Source organism: Rutidosis leptorrhynchoides, chromosome 6 (genome assembly GCF_046630445.1).
Source record: "Rutidosis leptorrhynchoides isolate AG116_Rl617_1_P2 chromosome 6, CSIRO_AGI_Rlap_v1, whole genome shotgun sequence".
NCBI lineage: Eukaryota > Viridiplantae > Streptophyta > Magnoliopsida > Asterales > Asteraceae > Rutidosis > Rutidosis leptorrhynchoides.
The window spans coordinates 62,351,249-62,371,652 of NC_092338.1; the positions used below are offsets into that span (position 1 = coordinate 62,351,249).

A 20,404-nucleotide genomic window follows, 5' to 3' on the forward strand; every position below is an offset into this window, starting at 1 on the left:
CTAACTCTACTGGTATCAAATCAATCTTAAATGTTTCGCTAACCAGTTTAATTTCTCGATTCCGACATATATTATCTGCTGAAATTAATTTACCATTTGCTAATTCGAGTAAAAATTTACTATCCAAAGGCGTCAATGGACAACTTAATTTAGCACAAAAATCTCTACTCATATAGCTTCTATCCGCACCCGAATCAAATAAAACGTAAGCAGATTTATTGTCAATAAGAAACGTACCCGTAACAAGCTCCGGGTCTTCATGTGCCTTTGCCGCATTAATATTGAAAACTCTTCCGCGGCCTTGTCCATTCGTGTTCTCCTGGTTCGGGCAATTTCTAATAATGTGGCCCGGTTTTTCACATTTATAACAAACTACATTGGCATAACTTGCTCCGACACTACTTGCTCCGCCATTACTCGTTCCGACACCATTTGTTCCTTTCGTTCTATTAACCCCTGGTCCGTAGACCTCACACTTCGCCGCGCTATGACCATTTCTTTTACACTTTTTGCAAAATTTGGTGCAGAACCCCGAGTGATACTTTTCACACCTTTGGCATAGCTGCTTCTGATTGTTGTTATTGTTGCGGTTATTATTGTTGTTGGGATGATTGTTGTAGTTGCTGTTGTTGTTGTTGTTGTTGTTGTTGTTGGGCCGTTTGTTGTAGTTGCGATTGATGTTGCGATTGTTGGGATAATTGTTGCGATTATTGTTGTAATTGCTGTTGTTGTTGTATTGGTGATTCTTATCACCGTTTTCCTCCCACTTTCTTTTGACTTGCTTCACATTGGCCTCTTCAGCAGTCTGTTCTTTAATTCTTTCTTCAATCTGGTTCACTAGTTTGTGAGCCATTCTACATGCCTGTTGTATGGAGGCGGGCTCGTGTGAACTTATATCTTCTTGGATTCTTTCCGGTAATCCTTTCACAAACGCAATCCTTTCACAAACGCGTCGATCTTCTCTTCCTCATCTTCGAATGCTCCCAGACACAATAGGCACAATTCTGTGAATCGTCTTTCGTACGTGGTAATATCAAATCCTTGGGTTCGTAACCCTCTAAGTTCTGTCTTGAGCTTATTGACCTCGGTTCTGGGACGGTACTTCTCGTTCATCAAGTGCTTGAATGCTGACCACGGTAGTGCGTACGCATCATCTTGTCCCACTTGCTCTAGATAGGTATTCCACCATGTTAACGCAGAACCTGTGAAGGTATGCGTAGCGTACTTCACTTTGTCCTCTTCAGTACACTTACTTATGGCAAACACCGATTCGACCTTCTCGGTCCACCGTTTCAATCCGATCGGTCCTTCGGTTCCATCAAATTCCAAAGGTTTGCAGGCAGTGAATTCTTTGTATTTGCATCCTACACGATTTCCTGTACTGCCAGATCCAAGGTTATTGTTGGTATGTAGCGCAGCCTGTACTGCGGCTATGTTTGAAGCTAGAAAAGTAAGGAATTCCTCTTCATTCATATTCACGGTGTGTCGAGTAGTCGGTGCCATTTCCTTCAAAATAGTCAAATGGAACAAGTTAATCATACAGAATATTAAGAGTAGTTAATAATATTTCGTAGCATAATATTAACTCATTTATAAAAGCTTTTTCTTCATATTAGCGTTTTATAAGTTTAAATTCGGGTAGTACCTACCCGTTAAGTTCATACTTAGTAGCTAATATACAATTCAACTACTACAATTCTATATGAAAAACTGATTGTAATAATATTTCGCGTTCAAACTTTTATACAATATTTTACAAACTTACAATACCGCTTATTTTACATAAAGCATGAAATATAGCACACAATAACTTTGATACAAGATAGTTGTGAAGATAATTCTAGCTAGTACACAAGTCGTTCAGCAAAGGCAATAAAGACACGTAATTCATACGTCCAGAAACATGTCATGCATTCTGGTTTTACTAGGACTATCCTTGGTCTTGTGGAACATAACCGTTATGGCTGTTGATAAGACAGCATGTTGTAACGTCGTCAAAGGGACGAGGGTTACGTAATGACCAACAGTCTCGTAATAACCTAAAAACCTCATTTCTTACCCCAATTACCGACTCCGTCACTTGTGGGAACGTTTTGTTTAATAGTTGTAGCCCGATGTTCTTGTTCTCACTTTGGTGAGAAGCGAACATTACTAACCCGTAAGCATAACATGCTTCTTTATGTTGCATGTTAGCCGCTTTTTCTAAATCACGAAGTCCTATATTCGGATATACCGAGTCAAAATAATTTCTTAACCCGTTGCGTAAAATAGCATTTGGGTTCCCCGCAATATATGCGTCAAAGTAAACACATCGTAACTTATGGATTTCCCAATGTGATATCCCCCATCTTTCGAACGAAAGCCTTTCATAAACCAAGGCATTCTTGGAACGTTCTTCGAATGTCTTACAAACTGATCTCGCCTTAAATAGTTGTGCCGAGGAATTCTGACCGACTCTAGACAAGATTTCATCAATCATGTCTCCGGGTAGGTCTCTTAAAATATTGGGTTGTCTATCCATTTTGTGTTTTTATACTGTAAAATAGACAAGAGTTAGATTCATAAAAAAAATACTTATTAATACAAGCAATTTTTACATATATCATAAAGCATAAGCACACTATATTACATATATTACACCACACGAATACAACTATCTTATTCCGACTCGCTCGTTTCTTCTTGTTCGGTTTTGGTTCGTTTTGCCAAGTTTCTAGGGATATATGATGTTCCCCTAATACGAGCCGTCGTTGTCCACATTGGTTTAGAAAAACCTGGTGGTTTAGAGGTTCCCGGGTCATTGTTACAACTTAAGGACTTCGGGGGTTGACGATACATATAAAGTTCATCGGGGTTGGAATTAGATTTCTCTATTTTTATGCCCTTTCCCTTATTATTTTCTTTTGCCTTTTTAAATTCAGTTGGGGTAATTTCTATAACATCATCGGAATTCTCGTCGGAATCCGATTCATCGGAGAATTGGTAATCCTCCCAATATTTTGCTTCCTTGGCGGAAACACCATTGACCATAATTAACCTTGGTCGGTTGGTTGAGGATTCTCTTTTACTTAACCGTTTTATTATTTCCCCCACCGGTTCTATTTCTTCTTCCGGTTCCGATTCTTCTTCCGGTTCCGATTCTTCTTCCGGTTCCGACTCTTCTTCAGGTTCCTCTTCGGGAACTTGTGAATCAGTCCACGAATCATTCCAATTTACATTTGACTCTTCATTATTATTAGGTGAGTCAATGGGACTTGTTCTTGAGGTAGACATCTATCACATAATATCAAACACGTTAAGAGATTAATATATCACATAATATTCATATGTTAAAAATATATAGTTTCCAACAAAAATGTTAAGCAATCATTTTTAAAGAAAACACGGTCGAAGTCCAGACTCACTAATGCATCCTAACAAACTCGATAAGACACACTAATTCAAATTTTCTGGTTCTCTAAGACCAACGCTCGGATACCAACTGAAATGTCCCGTTCTTATTGATTAAAAACGTTCCATATTAATTGATTTCGTTGCGAGGTTTTGACCTCTATATGAGACGTTTTTCAAAGACTGCATTCATTTTTAAAACAAACCATAACCTTTATTTCATAAATAAAGGTTTAAAAAGCAGTTTACACACGACCATTACATAATGGTTTACAATACAAATATGTTACATCGAAATCAGTTTCTTGAATGCAGTTTTTACACAATATCATACAAACATGGACTCCAAATCTTGTCCTTATTTTAGTATGCAACAGCGGAAGCTCTTAGTATTCACCTGAGAATAAACATGCTTTAAACGTCAACAAAAATGTTGGTGAGTTATAGGTTTAACCTATATATATATCAAATCGTAACAATAGACCACAAGATTTCATATTTCAATACACATCCCATACATAGAGATAAAAATCATTCATATGGTGAACACCTGGTAACCGACATTAACAAGATTCATATATATAAGAATATCCCCATCATTCCGGGACACCCTTCGGATATGATATAAATTTCGAAGTACTAAAGCATCCGGTACTTTGGATGGGGTTTGTTAGGCCCAATAGATCTATCTTTAGGATTCGCATCAATTAGGGTGTCTGTTCCCTAATTCTTAGATTACCAGACTTAATAAAAAGGGGCATATTCGATTTCGATAATTCAACCATAGAATGTAGTTTCACGTACTTGTGTCTATTTTGTAAATCATTTTATAAAACCTGCATGTATTCTCATCCCAAAAATATTAGATTTTAAAAGTGGGACTATAACTCACTTTCACAGATTTTTACTTCGTCGGGAAGTAAGACTTGGCCACTGGTTGATTCACGAACCTATAACAATATATACATATATATCAAAGTATGTTTAAAATATATTTACAACACTTTTAATATATTTTGATGTTTTAAGTTTATTAAGTCAGCTGTCCTCGTTAGTAACCTACAACTAGTTGTCCACAGTTAGATGTACAGAAATAAATCTATAAATATTATCTTGAATCAATCCATGACCCAGTGTATACGTATCTCAGTATTGATCACAACTCAAACTATATATATTTTGGAATCAACCTCAACCCTGTATAGCTAACTCCAACATTCACATATAGAGTGTCTATGGTTGTTCCGAAATATATATAGATGTGTCGACATGATAGGTCGAAACATTGTATACGTGTCTATGGTATCTCAAGATTACATAATATACAATACAAGTTGATTAAGTTATGGTTGGAATAGATTTGTTACCAATTTTCACGTAGCTAAAATGAGAAAAATTATCCAATCTTGTTTTACCCATAACTTCTTCATTTTAAATCCGTTTTGAGTGAATCAAATTGCTATGGTTTCATATTGAACTCTATTTTATGAATCTAAACAGAAAAGTATAGGTTTATAGTCGGAAAAATAAGTTACAAGTCGTTTTTGTAAAGGTAGTCATTTCAGTCGAAAGAACGACGTCTAGATGACCATCTTAGAAAACATACTTCCACTTTGAGTTTAACCATAATTTTTGGATATAGTTTCATGTTCATAATAAAAATCATTTTCTCAGAATAACAACTTTTAAATCAAAGTTTATCATAGTTTTTAATTAACTAACCCAAAACAGCTCGCGGTGTTACTACGACGGCGTAAATCCGGTTTTACGGTGTTTTTCGTGTTTCCGGGTTTTAAATCATTAAGTTAGCATATCATATAGATATAGAACATGTGTGTAGTTAATTTTAAAAGTCAAGTTAGAAGGATTAACTTTTGTTTGCGAACAAGTTTAGAATTAACTAAACTATGTTCTAGTGATTACGAGTTTAAACCTTCGAATAAGATAGTTTTATATATATGAATCGAATGATGTTATGAACATCATTACTACCTCAAGTTTAGTAGGTAAACCTACTGGAAGTGACAAGAAATGATCTAGCTTCAAAGGATCTTGGATGGCTTGAAAGTTCTTGAAGTAGGATCATGACACAAAAACAAGTTCAAGTAAGATTTTTACTCGAATTAAGATAGTTTATAGTTATAGAAATTGAATCAAAGTTTGAATATGAATATTACCTTGAATAAGAAAGATAACCTACTGTATATAACAAAGGTTTCTTGATCATAGATGATTACTTGGAATGGATTAGAAAGCTTGGAAGTAAATTAGTAAACTTGAAGGGATTTTTGAAGTGTTCTTGAAGTGTTCTTCCTATGATGATTATAGCTTGATTCTTGAAGTGATTTTTGATGAAGATGATGATTAACTACTGGAAAAATACGTTCATAATAGTGTGTGTGTGTGTGTGTGTGTTGAGAGAGAATTAGAAAGAGAATTGGAAGTGAAATGGAGTGAATGATGAGTGGTAATTGGTGAGTGGTGAGTGGGGTTAAAAGGAGTTCTAGTTAGTTGACTAGCTCATGGTAGAAGTTAAAATTGATTAGTCATACATGACATAATCAAGAGTGGAATCACATGCTAGTTCCTATTGGTATATACTCATAGTAAGTACGTTTTGAAGCTGTGTATAATACGGATAAGAATACGACCAGAATTCTTGATGAAAGAAAAGAATGGAAAAGTAACTGTAACCATTTTCGTTAAGTATGAGTGTTTTGATATATGTCTTGAAGTCTTCCAAAAGTATTTTAATACATCTAAATACACTACATGTATATACATTTTAACTGAGTCGTTAAGTCATCGTTAGTCGTTACATGTAAGTGTTGTTTTGAAACCTTTAAGTTAACGATCTCAATTAATGTTGTTAACCCATTGTTTATTATATCTAATGAGATGTTAAATTATTATATTATCATGATATTATGATATATTAATATATCTTAATATGATATATATACATTTAAACGTCGTTACAACGATAATCGTTACATATATGTCTCGTTTCGAAATCCTTAAGTTAGTAGTCTTGTTTATATGTATATAACTCATTGTTAATATACTTATGGAGATACTTACTTATCATAATCTCATGTTAACCATATGTATATCCATATATATATCGTCATGTCATTTTTACAAGTTTTAACGTTCGTGAATCGCCGGTCAACTTGGGTAGTCAATTGTCTATATGAAACATATTTCAATTAATCAAGTCTTAACAAGTTTGATTGCTTAACATGTTGGAAACATTTAATCATGTAAATATCAATCTCAATTAATATATATAAACATGAAAAAGTTCGGGTCACTACAATCTTGGGCACAAATAATGCTACTTACACACGTTGTCTTTATCCCTATACTAAATTATAACTAGGTTGGATTAAGCACAAGATGTTAAATAATAATCATTTGTCTTGCAACAATCAATAACTTTCAAACTTGCATTAATTGATAATTCAAAAGTTTCAATGAAGTTATAAACCAAAAGACATAAGAACTAAGCATACAATAATTGTTCATGCAATTAATAAAGTAAAAGAGACTAACCAAGCATGTTGGTGATGATGATCATGGTTGCTTCTTGAAGTTGCATGATGAACACTCCTTGAATCCTAGCTTGAATCCTTGACTGACGATGATTGATGGTGTAATTTTGTGTGTTTTTGGCTCTCAAAACTGATGGAAAATGTGTGGAATTCGTAGCCTAGAGTTTACCTTATATAGGGGTGAAGTAGGGTATTCCCCAAGCATGAAATCCCTCAAATCCGGCTCTAAATTCTATCCAAAAATACGTCCAGCCGCAATTTATGCTCACCGGGCGCAAATTACGCCCAGCCGTAAAAATCAGGCGCCTCCTTATGCCCGTTTCTCACCTGAACAAAAGTCTGACCCCAGGCCAGGCACCACTTGCGCCCACAGCCGCAATTTGCAGCTGGGTCCCCTTTTTCGCGCCTTTTTCTCATTTTAAACCTCATTTTCGTGTTTCGTCTTGACTCGTTACCCATTATGAAAACCTTATAAAATAGCTTTTTAATCCTCGAATTTACGCGTAAAATTAATCTCTTAATATCAAACACAATCAGCATTTATGAACCGATCAATCTCCTGTTAGTTTATTTGTATTTTTTGTCGCCATTTTATCTTAGTTTTTTTTATTATCTCGTTTAGGTTTTCTTTAGATAGCATTTTTGCCGAGGTTTAGTTTGGTTGGATTTATGTGGTTGCTAGTCTCGTTTTTGGTTTGCTTGAGCCGGTTTACTTATTACTTGTATTTTTATTTAGTTCTTTTTTTTCAAAAAAAAAAAGCTTTTACATATCGTATTCATTTTTCAAAAAAAAAAAAAAAAAATGTACATAAGCAAGCGCATTAACTAACAAATCTTAAATAATTCGTCATTTTCTCCCATTCCCCTTTCTCGAAAAGGTTTGCACTAAATTTAGGTCAATTTGCTGGTCACGGCAACAATCATTCCTTGAACATTTTTTCTAGCTTTAGCAGGGGCGACTCTACACCTTAGGGAGTGGGGTCCTATGACCCCACTAGTGAAAAAAAAAAATTTATACAATGTATACTCTAAATTGTACAGGACACCGCTAAATTTTACTATAGAACCTCATATATTTTTAAAATTTATATTTTTTTGGAGTTAAACCACCACTAAAGTACCTTCCAAATATAATTAACTTTGAAAAAAAATTTGGGACTCCATTGGACTTTCATCCTAGATTCAGATTCGCCAGTGAACTTTAGTACCACTATCTTTACATTACTAATTGTTTGACGACTTACATTGGCAAAATAATCTTTAATTCATCTAGTTCATTTCAGATATACACATATTTAGCATCTCACCTCATGTTTGTGAAATTGTATGAAATTGAGCATTGTTGTATTTACTATTTAACATCTCAACTCTATATGTTTAAAATTGTAAATAAGCATACACCTTTTGAAAGTGCTTTCATATCTAAGCATGGATTTAGCAGGGTTTTTATCACATCATATTTTTGAACCAATTTAAAGATAGTAACTAATAACACAAATAACACCATACTTAAAAATTTTAAATACACGCCAAATTGCAACTGTCAACCACAAACAAACGTAAATAAATACACTCAGATTTATGAATTCTAATTCCCAAAGTGACGTTCTAAAATCTTTTCAATGTACGAATAAACAATGGACAATGTGTATAAAACAATTAACAAAATAAATAAACGAAAATGTGTATAAAGCTACTAAAACGTATATTGATATTTGATATGATCAATAATCAATAATAAACAGGATAAAATAAAAACGAGGATAAAAATGTATGAAGGCTCAGATCTTTAAAAACCCATCGGTATAAACTGGATAAACCGCCATGGCTGCAATAATCACGGAGAGTCAACCCGCCGGAAAATTGCCCCGCCAAGATACGGTGCATCTCAAGAGTAAACCGACTAACTCAGACAAATAGAAATCCATCATCACAGCCTCCATTTTATATTTTAAAGCATAGTTTACACATATCACTTAGGGTCGGAAACGGGGCACAAATAATACGATTAACATCGCATATCTGAATAATTGTACTCGCCTCCGTAACAATAATGATAATAATAATAATAATAATAATAATAATAATAACGGTGAAGGTGGTGAAGGTGAATGAGGAATTGGATTTCGCTTTCAAAGAAGCTGATCCATTGATCGATCATATAAGAATATAATATTCTCAGTAGATATATATGTATGTTTGTGTATATGTATATGTATACAAAAGGGTTGTTGAAATTTGGGGGCAAAATAGAAAATCATCAGCGACGGAGATGGTCAACAACCCTTGTTCTCTCCGCTGCTTCAATTCTTGTCTGAGTTTTTTCTTTTGCCCCTAGCCCTAATTCAGAAAAGATGATCTGTTTTATACTACTAATTTTCCGGTTTTACCCTTCTTCAAATACTGAAAAACAACATGTCTAGTAATTTTATTTGAACTCAATTATTTAGATAATAAATAATTAATACGCTAATTACCATATTAATTACGGAGTATTAGACAAAACTTATGAATAGTACCAGGGTTATTTTCATCTTTTCACTTTTTTTCCCTCCCTTCTTTCTTTCAGGTAACACAACAAAAGCCTCCACACTTTGTTCAAAAATTAAAATCGGCCCCTAACACAGGGGGTTAAAGCGTCAAATCAAAATTTTCATAAAATATCTTAAATAAACTCCACTCAAATATTCAACAGGTCATATCTTCTCGCTCGCAACGAGTTAAATTTTTTCGACACCATCCTTAAACTCGAAATAATTTTATGAACTCAATGTCACTAACTATACGCAAAACAGACATTTTTAAAAAAACGCTAAATATTTAGGGTACTTTTCATATATATATGTTGATATGTTGATTTTTCACTCGCAGGCTCCGTAACTAAACACAATAAAATACATTAAAAATCGAACCCCCGGCGAGAAGCGAGGGTTCGAAAACTAGTTGTATCTCATACACGAAAAGAGGGCAATGTACCATTCCAATGCCCCACATTAATCGCCACAAACTACACCACTTGGGCAATCCGTTTAGAAGCTATCTTGGATGCCCATGGACTTTGCGAATCCATTGAACCACCAGTCGGGGTGACGGTGGATGTTAAAAAGAGTAAGTCAGCGAGAGCATTTCTCTTTCAAACGGTGCCTGAAGAAGTTCTATTGCAGGTGGCAAAGAACAAGACGGCTAAGGAGGTGTGGGAGTCGTTGAAGACGCGTTATTTGGGTGTTGATCATGTACAAAAGGCGAGATTGCATACTCTTAAAAGTGAATTTGAAGGTATGCGAATGAAAGACAGTGAGTCTATAGATGAGTTCGATGGCAAGCTACGAGGGATGCTCTCTAAATACACCAGCGTTGGAGCCACTCTTGAAGATAGTGTACTTGTAAGAAAGCTACTCGATTATGTCCCTGATAGATATCTTCAGTTGGTGGTGTCCATAGAAGAATATGTTGATGTCGATACAATGATGTTTGATGAGGCTATTGGAAGACTGAAGGCCTATGAAGATCGACTTAAACTTCGATCTAATAATAATAGCAACTCTGAAAACAGTTTGTTATTGGTGAAAAGTGAATCCTCTACTCAAAAGAATTTGAAGGCGAGTTCGAGTTCAAATGGCAAAGGGCGTGGCACAAATCACCACGATCGGGGTGGTCGAAGTGGTGGAAGAGGTAAGGACGTGGTAGAAATAACCGGGGTGGTTATAATGGCCAGCGAGATGGAGAAAACAACTATCATAAACCGAAGGATAAGAAATATATAAAATGTTTCAATTGTGAGAATAGGTCATTATGCGTCCGAGTGTAAATCACAAAAGGATAAGAATGATGAATCAAACTTAACAGCCACATATGAAGAACACACTTTATTGATTAGTGTGTGCGGAGAGGTGATTGATTCGTTGGTTTTACTCAAGGAAGAAAAGGTACTTCCAGCAAGGTACGAAGGTGAGAAGAATGAGCATGTTTTATACCTAGACAATGGTGCAAGTAACCACATGACATGGGTGAAAATTCGTTCACATAGTTGAATGAAAACACAATAGGTCATGTACGGTTTGGTGATGAATCGAAGGTACAAGTCGAAGGAAAAGGAACTATTCTGTTCAAGTGTAAAAATGGAGATCAATTGGCTCTTTCTGATGTGTACCATATCCAACGTAACTCGTTTACTTGATTAACTTCTACCCATGATCCATAAGACTCGGCCCATCCGGTGACTAAGTCATAATTAGGCCAACAGTAATTCACAGTGATGATTTTGTTTGGTATCTTGATTTACAAATCAAACACAACCTCCATCATTTGTGAGACACATTAAAAACACAATAAACACACACACACACACACACAAAATCACCTCTGCAAATTCATGCAAATATTTTACTCATGTTGTACACAAATTTGATTATTGTACCCTGAGAAACAAACGACGTAAAATATGTTTTAAGAAAATTGTGTTAAACATAAGCCTCAACATATTACTTGGTAACAACATTTCGACAATACTCATTACTGTTACTACTTTTTATGTTGGTTCAAGAAGTTTTATACACATCCTTTTATGTGTATTATTATTTTGTGTATATAATATCCGGGTAAGATATATAATTAACATTGTAATCTTATTAATTAATTTTTTACTGATATAATTATTGACAAGTCTGACTATACATCACTCCCATACACCTTGATGTTGTTTCATCTGAAATTAGGGTGTTTATATTAGATTCTTCCAAGACCAGGGCCAATAATGGTGATTGGTCTACGCCAATCGCCTCACCAAACGCCTTACAAACCTTTGGCGTTCAATGGCAATATCTTCGTGATTGCTCGCCAATTTGTTCAATGTTTAATTTCGCGAATACACTGTATTTTCATTGGTGAGAGTTGTATGTTTTATAGACTTGTACACTACACATAATTAATGGTAAAATGGTTTAACTAAATAATTAAGGTGGATTTATAACTTCATGTGATGGTGCGGAAGTATTATCGATGATACTGAGATGTGATGTAGTGACCCGAACTTTTTCATGTTTATATATATTAATTGAGATTGATATTTACATGATTAAATGTTTCCAACATGTTAAACAATCAAACTTGTTAAGACTTGATTAATTGAAATATGTTTCATATAGACAATTGACCACCCAAGTTGACCGGTGATTCACGAACGTTAAAACTTGTAAAAACTATACGATGACATATATATGGTTATATATATAGTTAACATGTTTTTATTATAAGTATGTATCTCATTAGGTATTTTAACAATGAGTTATATACATAAAAATGAGACTATTAATTTAAGAAACTCGAAAACGATATATATAACGATTATCGTTATAACAACGTCTTACTAGGTACATATGAATCATATTAAGATATTGATACACTTGGTTAATTATGTTAAATGATAAGTAAATATATTATTAAGTGTATTAACAATGAAATACATATGTAAAAATAAGACTACTAACTTAATGATTTCGAAACGAGACATATATGTAACGATTATCGTTGTAACGACATTTAACTGTATATACATCATACTAAGATATATTATATATCATAATATCATGATAATATAATAATTTAACATCTCATTTATTATAATAAACAATGGGTTAACAACATTCAACAAGATCGTTAACCTAAAGGTTTCAAAACAACATTTACATGTAACGACTAACGATGACTTAACGACTCAGTTAAAATGTATATACATGTAGTGTTTTAATATGTATTCATACACTTTTGAAAGACTTCAAGACACTTATCAAAATACTTCTACTTAACAAAAATGCTTACAATTACATTCTCGTTCAGTTTCATCAACAATTCTACTCGTATGCACCCGTATTCGTACTCGTACAATACACAGCTTTTAGATGTATGTACTATTAGTATATACACTCCAATGATCAGCTCTTAGCAGCCCATGTGAGTCACCTAACACATGTGGGAACCATCATTTGGCAACTAGCATGAAATATCTCATAAAATTACAAAAATATGAGTAATCATTCATGACTTATTTACATGAAAAGAAAATTACATATCCTTTATATCTAATCCATACACCAACGACCAAAAAAACCTACAAACACTTTCATTCTTCAATTTTCTTCATCTAATTGATCTCTCTCAAGTTATATCTTCAAGTTCTAAGTGTTCTTCATATATTTTACAAGTTCTAGTTACATAACATCAAGAATACTTTCAAGTTTGCTAGCTCACTTCCAATCTTGTAAGGTGATCATCCAACCTCAAGAAATCTTTGTTTCTTACAGTAGGTTATCATTCTAATACAAGGTAATAATCATATTCAAACTATGGTTCAATTTCTATAACTATAACAATCTTATTTCAAGTGATGATCTTACTTGAACTTGTTTTCGTGTCATGATTCTGCTTCAAGAACTTCGAGCCATCCAAGGATCCGTTGAAGCTAGATCTATTTTTCACTTTTCCAGTAGGTTTATCCAAGGAACTTAAGGTAGTAATGATGTTCATAACATCATTCGATTCATACATATAAAGCTATCTTATTCGAAGGTTTAAACTTGTAATCACTAGAACATAGTTTAGTTAATTCTAAACTTGTTCGCAAACAAAAGTTAATCCTTATAACTTGACTTTTAAAATCAACTAAACATATGTTCTATATCTATATGATATGCTAACTTAATGATTTAAAACCTGGAAACACGAAAAACACCGTAAAACCGGATTTACGCCGTCGTAGTAACACCGCGGGCTGTTTTGGGTTAGTTAATTAAAAACTATGATAAACTTTGATTTAAAATTTGTTATTCTGAGAAAATGATTTTTATTATAAACATGAAACTATATCCAAAAATTATGGTTAAACTCAAAGTGGAAGTATGTTTTCTAAAATGGTCATCTAGACGTCGTTCTTTCGACTGAAATGACTACCTTTACAAAAACGACTTGTAACTTATTTTTTCGACTATAAACCTATACTTTTTCTATTTATATTCATAAAATAGAGTTCAATATGAAACCATAGCAATTTGATTCACTCAAAACGGATTTAAAATGAAGAAGTTATGGGTAAAACAAGATTGGATAATTTTTCTCATTTTAGCTACGTGAAAATTGGTAACAAATCTATTCCAACCATAACTTAATCAACTTGTATTGTATATTATGTAATCTTGAGATACCATAGACACGTATACAATGTTTCAACCTATCATGTCGACACATCTATATATATTTCGAAACAACCATAGACACTCTATATGTGAATGTTGGAGTTAGCTATACAGGGTTGAGGTTGATTCCAAAATATATATAGTTTGAGTTGTGATCAATACTGAGATACGTATACACTGGGTCGTGGATTGATTCAAGATAATATTTATCGATTTATTTCTGTACATCTAACTGTGGACAACTAGTTGTAGGTTACTAACGAGGACAGCTGACTTAATAAACTTAAAACATCAAAATATATTAAAAGTGTTGTAAATATATTCTGAACATACTTTGATATATATATGTATATATTGTTATAGGTTCGTGAATTAACCAGTGGCCAAGTCTTACTTCCCGACGAAGTAAAAATCTGTGAAAGTGAGTTATAGTTCCACTTTTAAAATCTAATATTGTTGGGATGAGAATACATGCAGGTTTTATAAATGATTTACAAAATAGACACAAGTACGTGAAACTACATTCTATGGTTGAATTATCGAAATCGAATATGCCCCTTTTTATTAAGTCTGGTAATCTAAGAATTAGGGAACAGACACTCTAATTGACGCGAATCCTAAAGATAGATCTATTGGGCCTAACAAACCCCATCCAAAGTACCGGATGCTTTAGTACTTCGAAATTTATATCATATCCGAAGGGTGTCCCGGAATGATGGGGATATTCTTATATATGCATCTTGTTAATGTCGGTTACCAGGTGTTCACCATATGAATGACTTTTATCTCTATGTATGGGATGTGTATTGAAATATGAAATCTTGTGGTCTATTATTATGATTTGATATATATAGGTTAAACCTATAACTCACCAAAATTTTTGTTGACGTTTTAAGCATGTTTATTCTCAGGTGATTATTAAGAGCTTCCGCTGTCGCATACTTAAATAAGGACGAGATTTGGAGTCCATGTTTGTATGATATTGTGTAAAAACTGCATTCAAGAAACTTATTTTGTTGTAACATATTTGTATTGTAAACCATTATGTAATGGTCGTGTGTAAACAGGATATTTTAGATTATCATTATTTGATAATCTACGTAAAGCTTTTTAAACCTTTATTGATGAAATAAAGGTTATGGTTTGTTTTAAAATGAATGCAGTCTTTGAAAAATGTCTCATATAGAGGTCAAAACCTCGCAACGAATCAATTAATATGGAACGTTTTTAATCAATAAGAACGGGACATTTCAGTTGGTATCCGAGCGTTGGTCTTAGAGAACCAAAATTTTGCATTAGTGTGTCTTATCGAGTTTGTTAGGATGCATTAGTGAGTCTGGACTTCGACTTTGTTTACTTGAAAAATGATTGCTTAACAAATTTTGTTGGAAACTATATATTTTTAACATGTGAATATTATGTGATATATTAATCTCTTAACGCGTTTGATATTATGTGATAGATGTCTACCTCTAGAACAAGTCCCATTGACTCACCTAATAATGATGAAGAGTCAAATGTAAATTGGAATGATTCGTGGACTGATTCACAAGTTCCCGAAGAGGAACCGGAAGAAGAGTCGGAACCGGAAGAAGAATCGGAACCGGAAGAAGAATCAGAACCGGATGAAGAAGTAGAACCGGTGGGGGAAATAATAAAACGGTTAAGTAAAAGAAAATCCTCAACCAACCGACCAAGGTTAATTATGGTCAATGGTGTTTCCGCCAAGGAAGCAAAATATTGGGAGGATTACAAATTCTCCGATGAATCGGATTCCGACGAGAATTCCGATGATGTTATAGAAATTACCCCAACTGAATTTAAAAAGGCAAAAGAAAATAATAAGGGAAAGGGCATAAAAATAGAGAAATCTAATTCCAATCCCGATGAACTTTATATGTATCGTCAACCCCCGAAGTCCTTAAGTTGTAACAATGATCCGGGAACCTCTAAACCACCAGGTTTTTCTAAACCAATATTAGGGGAACATCATATATCCCTAGAAACTTGGTAAAACGAACCAAAACCGAAGAAGAAGAAACAAGCGAGTCGGAATAAGATAGTTGTATTCGTGTGGTGTAATATATGTAATATAGTGTGCTTATGCTTTATGATATATGTAAAAATTACTTGTATTAATAAGTATTTTTTTTATGAATCTAACTCTTGTCTATTTTACAGTATAAAAACACAAAATGGATAGACAACCCAATATTTTAAGAGACCTACCCGGAGACATGATTGATGAAATCTTGTCTAGAGTCGGTCAGAATTCTTCGACACAACTATTTAAGGCGAGATCAGTTTGTAAGACATTCGAAGAACGTTCCAAGAATGTCTTGGTTTATAAGAGACTTTCGTTTGAAAGATGGGGGATATCACATTGGGAAACCCATAAGTTACGATGTGTTTACTTTGACGCATATATTGCGGGGAACCCAAATGCTATTTTACGCAACGGGTTAAGAAATTATTTTGACTCAATATATCCGAATATTGGACTTCGTGATTTAGAAAAAGCGGCTAACATGCAACATAAAGAAGCATGTTATGCTCACGGATTAGTAATGTTCGCTTCTCACCAAAGTGAGAACAAGAACATCGGGCTACAACTATTAAACAAAACGTTTCCACAAGTGACGGAGTCGGTAATTGGGGTAAGAAATGAGGTTTTTAGATTGTTACGGGAATGTTGGACATTACGTAACCCTCGTCCCTTTGACGACGTTACAACACGCTGTCTTATCAACGGCCATAACGGTTATGTTCCACAAGACCAAGGATGAGAAGTAATCCTAGTAAAACCAGAATGCATGACTTGTTTCTAGACATATGAATTACGTGTCTTTATTGCCTTTGCTGAACGACTTGTGTACTAGCTAGAATTATCTTCACAACAATCTTGTATCAAATTTATTGTGTGCTATATTTCATGCTATATGTAAAATAAGCGGTATTGTAAGTTTGTAAAATATTATGTAAAAGTTTGAACGCGAAATATTATTATAATCAGTTTTTCATATAAAATTGTAGTAGTTGAATTGTATATTAGCTACTAAGTATGAACTTAACGGGTAGGTACTACCCGAATTTAAACTTATAAAACGCTAATATGAAGAAAAAGCTTTTATAAATGAGTTCATATTATGCTACGAAATACTATTAACTACTCTTAATATTCTGTATAATTAACTTGTTCCATTTGACTATTTTGAAGGAAATGGCACCGACTACTCGACACACCGTGAATATGAATGAAGAGGAATTCCGTACTTTTCTAGCTTCAAACATAGCCGCGGTACAGGCTGCGCTACATACCAACAATAACCTTGGATCTAGCAGTACAGGAAATCGTGTAGGATGCACCTACAAAGAATTCACTGCCTGCAAACCTTTGGAATTTAATGGAACCGAAGGACCGATCGGATTGAAACGGTGGACCGAGAAGGTCGAATCGGTGTTTGCCATAAGTAAGTGTACTGAAGAGGACAAAGTGAAGTACGCTACGCATACCTTCACAGGTTCTGCGTTAACATGGTGGAATACCTATCTAGAGCAAGTGGGACAAGATGATGCGTACGCACTACCGTGGTCAGCATTCAAGCACTTGATGAACGAGAAGTACCGTCCCAGAACCGAGGTCAATAAGCTCAAGACAGAACTTAGAGGGTTACGAACCCAAGGATTTGATATTACCACGTACGAAAGACGATTCACAGAATTGTGCCTATTGTGTCCGGGAGCATTCGAAGATGAGGAAGAGAAGATCGACGCGTTTATGAAAGGATTACCGGAAAGAATTCAAGAAGATATAAGTTCACACGAGCCCACCTCCATACAACAGGCATGTAGAATGGCTCACAAACTCGTGAACCAGATTGAAGAAAGAATTAAAGAACAGACTACTGAAGAGGCCAATGTGAAGCAAGTCAAAAGAAAGTGGGAGGAAAACGGTGATAAGAATCACCAATACAACAACAACAGCAATTGCAACAATAATCGCAACAATTATCCCAACAATCGCAACATCAATCGCAACTACAACAAACGGCCCAACAACAACAACAACAACAACAACAACAGCAACTACAACAATCATCCCAACAACAATAATAACCACAACAACAACAACAACAATCAGAAGCAGCTATGCCAAAGGTGTGAAAAGAATCACTCGGGGTTCTGCACCAAATTTTGCAACAAGTGTAAAAGAAATGGTCATAGCGCGGTGAAGTGTGAGGTCTACGGACCAGGGGTTAATAGAACGAAAGGAACAAATGGTGTCGGAACGAGTAATGGCAGAGCAAGTAGTGTCGGAGCAAGTTATGCCAATGTAGTTTGTTATAAATGTGGAAAACCGGGCCACATTATTAGAAATTACCCGAACCAGGAGAACATGAATGGACAAGGCCGCGGAAGAGTTTTCAATATTAATGCGGCAGAGGTACAGGAAGACCCAGAGCTTGTTACGGGTACGTTTCTTATTGACAATAAATCTGCTTACGTCTTATTTGATTCGGGTGCGGATAGAAGCTATATGAGTAGAGATTTTTGTGCTAAATTAAGTTATCCATTGACGCCTTTGGATAGTAAATTTTTACTCGAATTAGCAAATGGTAAATTAATTTCAGGAGATAATATATGTCGGAATCGAGAAATTAAACTGGTTAGCGAAACATTTAAGATTGATTTGATACCAGTAGAGTTAGGGAGTTTTGATGTGATAATCGGTATGGACTGGTTGAAAGAAGTGAAAGCAGAGATCGTTTGTTACAAAAATGCAATTCACATTATACGAGAAAAAGGAAAACCCTTAATGGTGTACGGAGAAAAGGGCAACACGAAGCTACATCTTATTTGTAATTTGAAGGCACAAAAACTAATAAGAAAAGGTTGCTATGCTGTTCTAGCACACGTCGAGAAAGTACAAACTGAAGAAAAGAGCATCAATGATGTTCCCATTGCAAAAGAATTTCCCGATGTATTTCCGAAAGAATTACCGGGATTACCCCCACATCGATCCGTTGAATTTCAAATAGATCTTGTACCAGGAGCTGCACCAATAGCTCGTGCTCCTTACAGACTCGCACCCAGCTAGATGAAAGAACTACAAAGCCAATTACAAGAACTTTTAGAGCGTGGTTTCATTCGACCAAGCACATCACCGTGGGGAGCTCCTGTTTTGTTTGTCAAGAAGAAAGATGGTACATTCAGGTTGTGTATCGACTACCGAGAGTTGAACAAACTTACCATCAAGAACCGCTACCCACTACCGAGAATCGACGACTTATTTGATCAACTACAAGGCTCGTCTGTTTATTCAAAGATTGACTTACGTTCCGGGTATCATCAAATGCGGGTGAAAGAAGATGATATTCCAAAGACTGCTTTCAGAACACGTTACGGTCATTACGAGTTTATGGTCATGCCGTTTGGTTTAACTAATGCACCAGCTATGTTCATGGACCTTATGAACCGAGTGTGTGGACCATACCTTGACAAGTTTGTCATTGTTTTCATTGATGACATACTTATTTACTCAAAGAATGACCAAGAACACGGTGAACATTTGAGAAAGGTGTTAGAAGTATTGAGGAAGGAAGAATTGTACGCTAAGTTTTCAAAGTGTGCATTTTGGTTGGAAGAAGTTCAATTCCTCGGTCACATAGTGAACAAAGAAGGTATTAAGGTGGATCCGGCAAAGATAGACACTGTTGAAAAGTGGGAAACCCCAAAAACTCCGAAACACATACGCCAGTTTTTAGGACTAGCTGGTTACTACAGAAGGTTCATCCAAGACTTTTCCAGAATAGCAAAACCCTTGACTACATTAACGCATAAAGGGAAGAAATTTGAATGGAATGATGAACAAGAGAAAGCGTTTCAGTTATTGAAGAAAAAGCTAACTACGGCACCTATATTGTCATTGCCTGAAGGGAATGATGATTTTGTGATTTATTGTGATGCATCAAAGCAAGGTCTCGGTTGTGTATTAATGCAACGAACGAAGGTGATTGCTTATGCGTCTAGACAATTGAAGATTCACGAACAAAATTATACGACGCATGATTTGGAATTAGGCGCGGTTGTTTTTGCATTAAAGACTTGGAGGCACTACTTATATGGGGTCAAAAGTATTATATATACCGACCACAAAAGTCTTCAACACATATTTAATCAGAAACAACTGAATATGAGGCAGCGTAGGTGGATTGAATTATTGAATGATTACGACTTTGAGATTCATTACCACCCGGGGAAGGCAAATGTGGT

At 34.9% G+C, this 20,404-nt stretch overlaps 1 protein-coding gene across 1 annotated transcript; it reads left to right on the forward strand.

Annotated features, from left to right (window-relative positions):
• The first annotated feature begins 8,768 nt into the window (after nucleotides 1-8,768).
• Nucleotides 8,769-11,121, forward strand: LOC139853687 (uncharacterized). Its single transcript, XM_071843055.1, has 4 exons — nucleotides 8,769-8,838; nucleotides 9,978-10,616; nucleotides 10,731-10,870; nucleotides 10,972-11,121. The coding sequence occupies exons 1-4, from the start codon at nucleotides 8,769-8,771 to the stop codon at nucleotides 11,119-11,121; spliced, it is 999 nt and encodes a 332-aa protein (XP_071699156.1).
• The last annotated feature ends 9,283 nt before the right edge of the window (nucleotides 11,122-20,404 follow it).

Excerpts from the sequence above, each read along its gene's own strand:
- LOC139853687 (XM_071843055.1), top strand. The coding sequence starts at position 8,769 with ATGGCTGCAATAATCACGGAGAGTCAACCCGCCGGAAAATTGCCCCGC. Across the intron at positions 10,617-10,730 it reads TGGTCGAAGTGGTGGAAGAG|GTCATTATGCGTCCGAGTGT; the intron begins GTAAGGACGTGG and ends TTGTGAGAATAG. Across the intron at positions 10,871-10,971 it reads TTTTACTCAAGGAAGAAAAG|TTGAATGAAAACACAATAGG; the intron begins GTACTTCCAGCA and ends TCGTTCACATAG.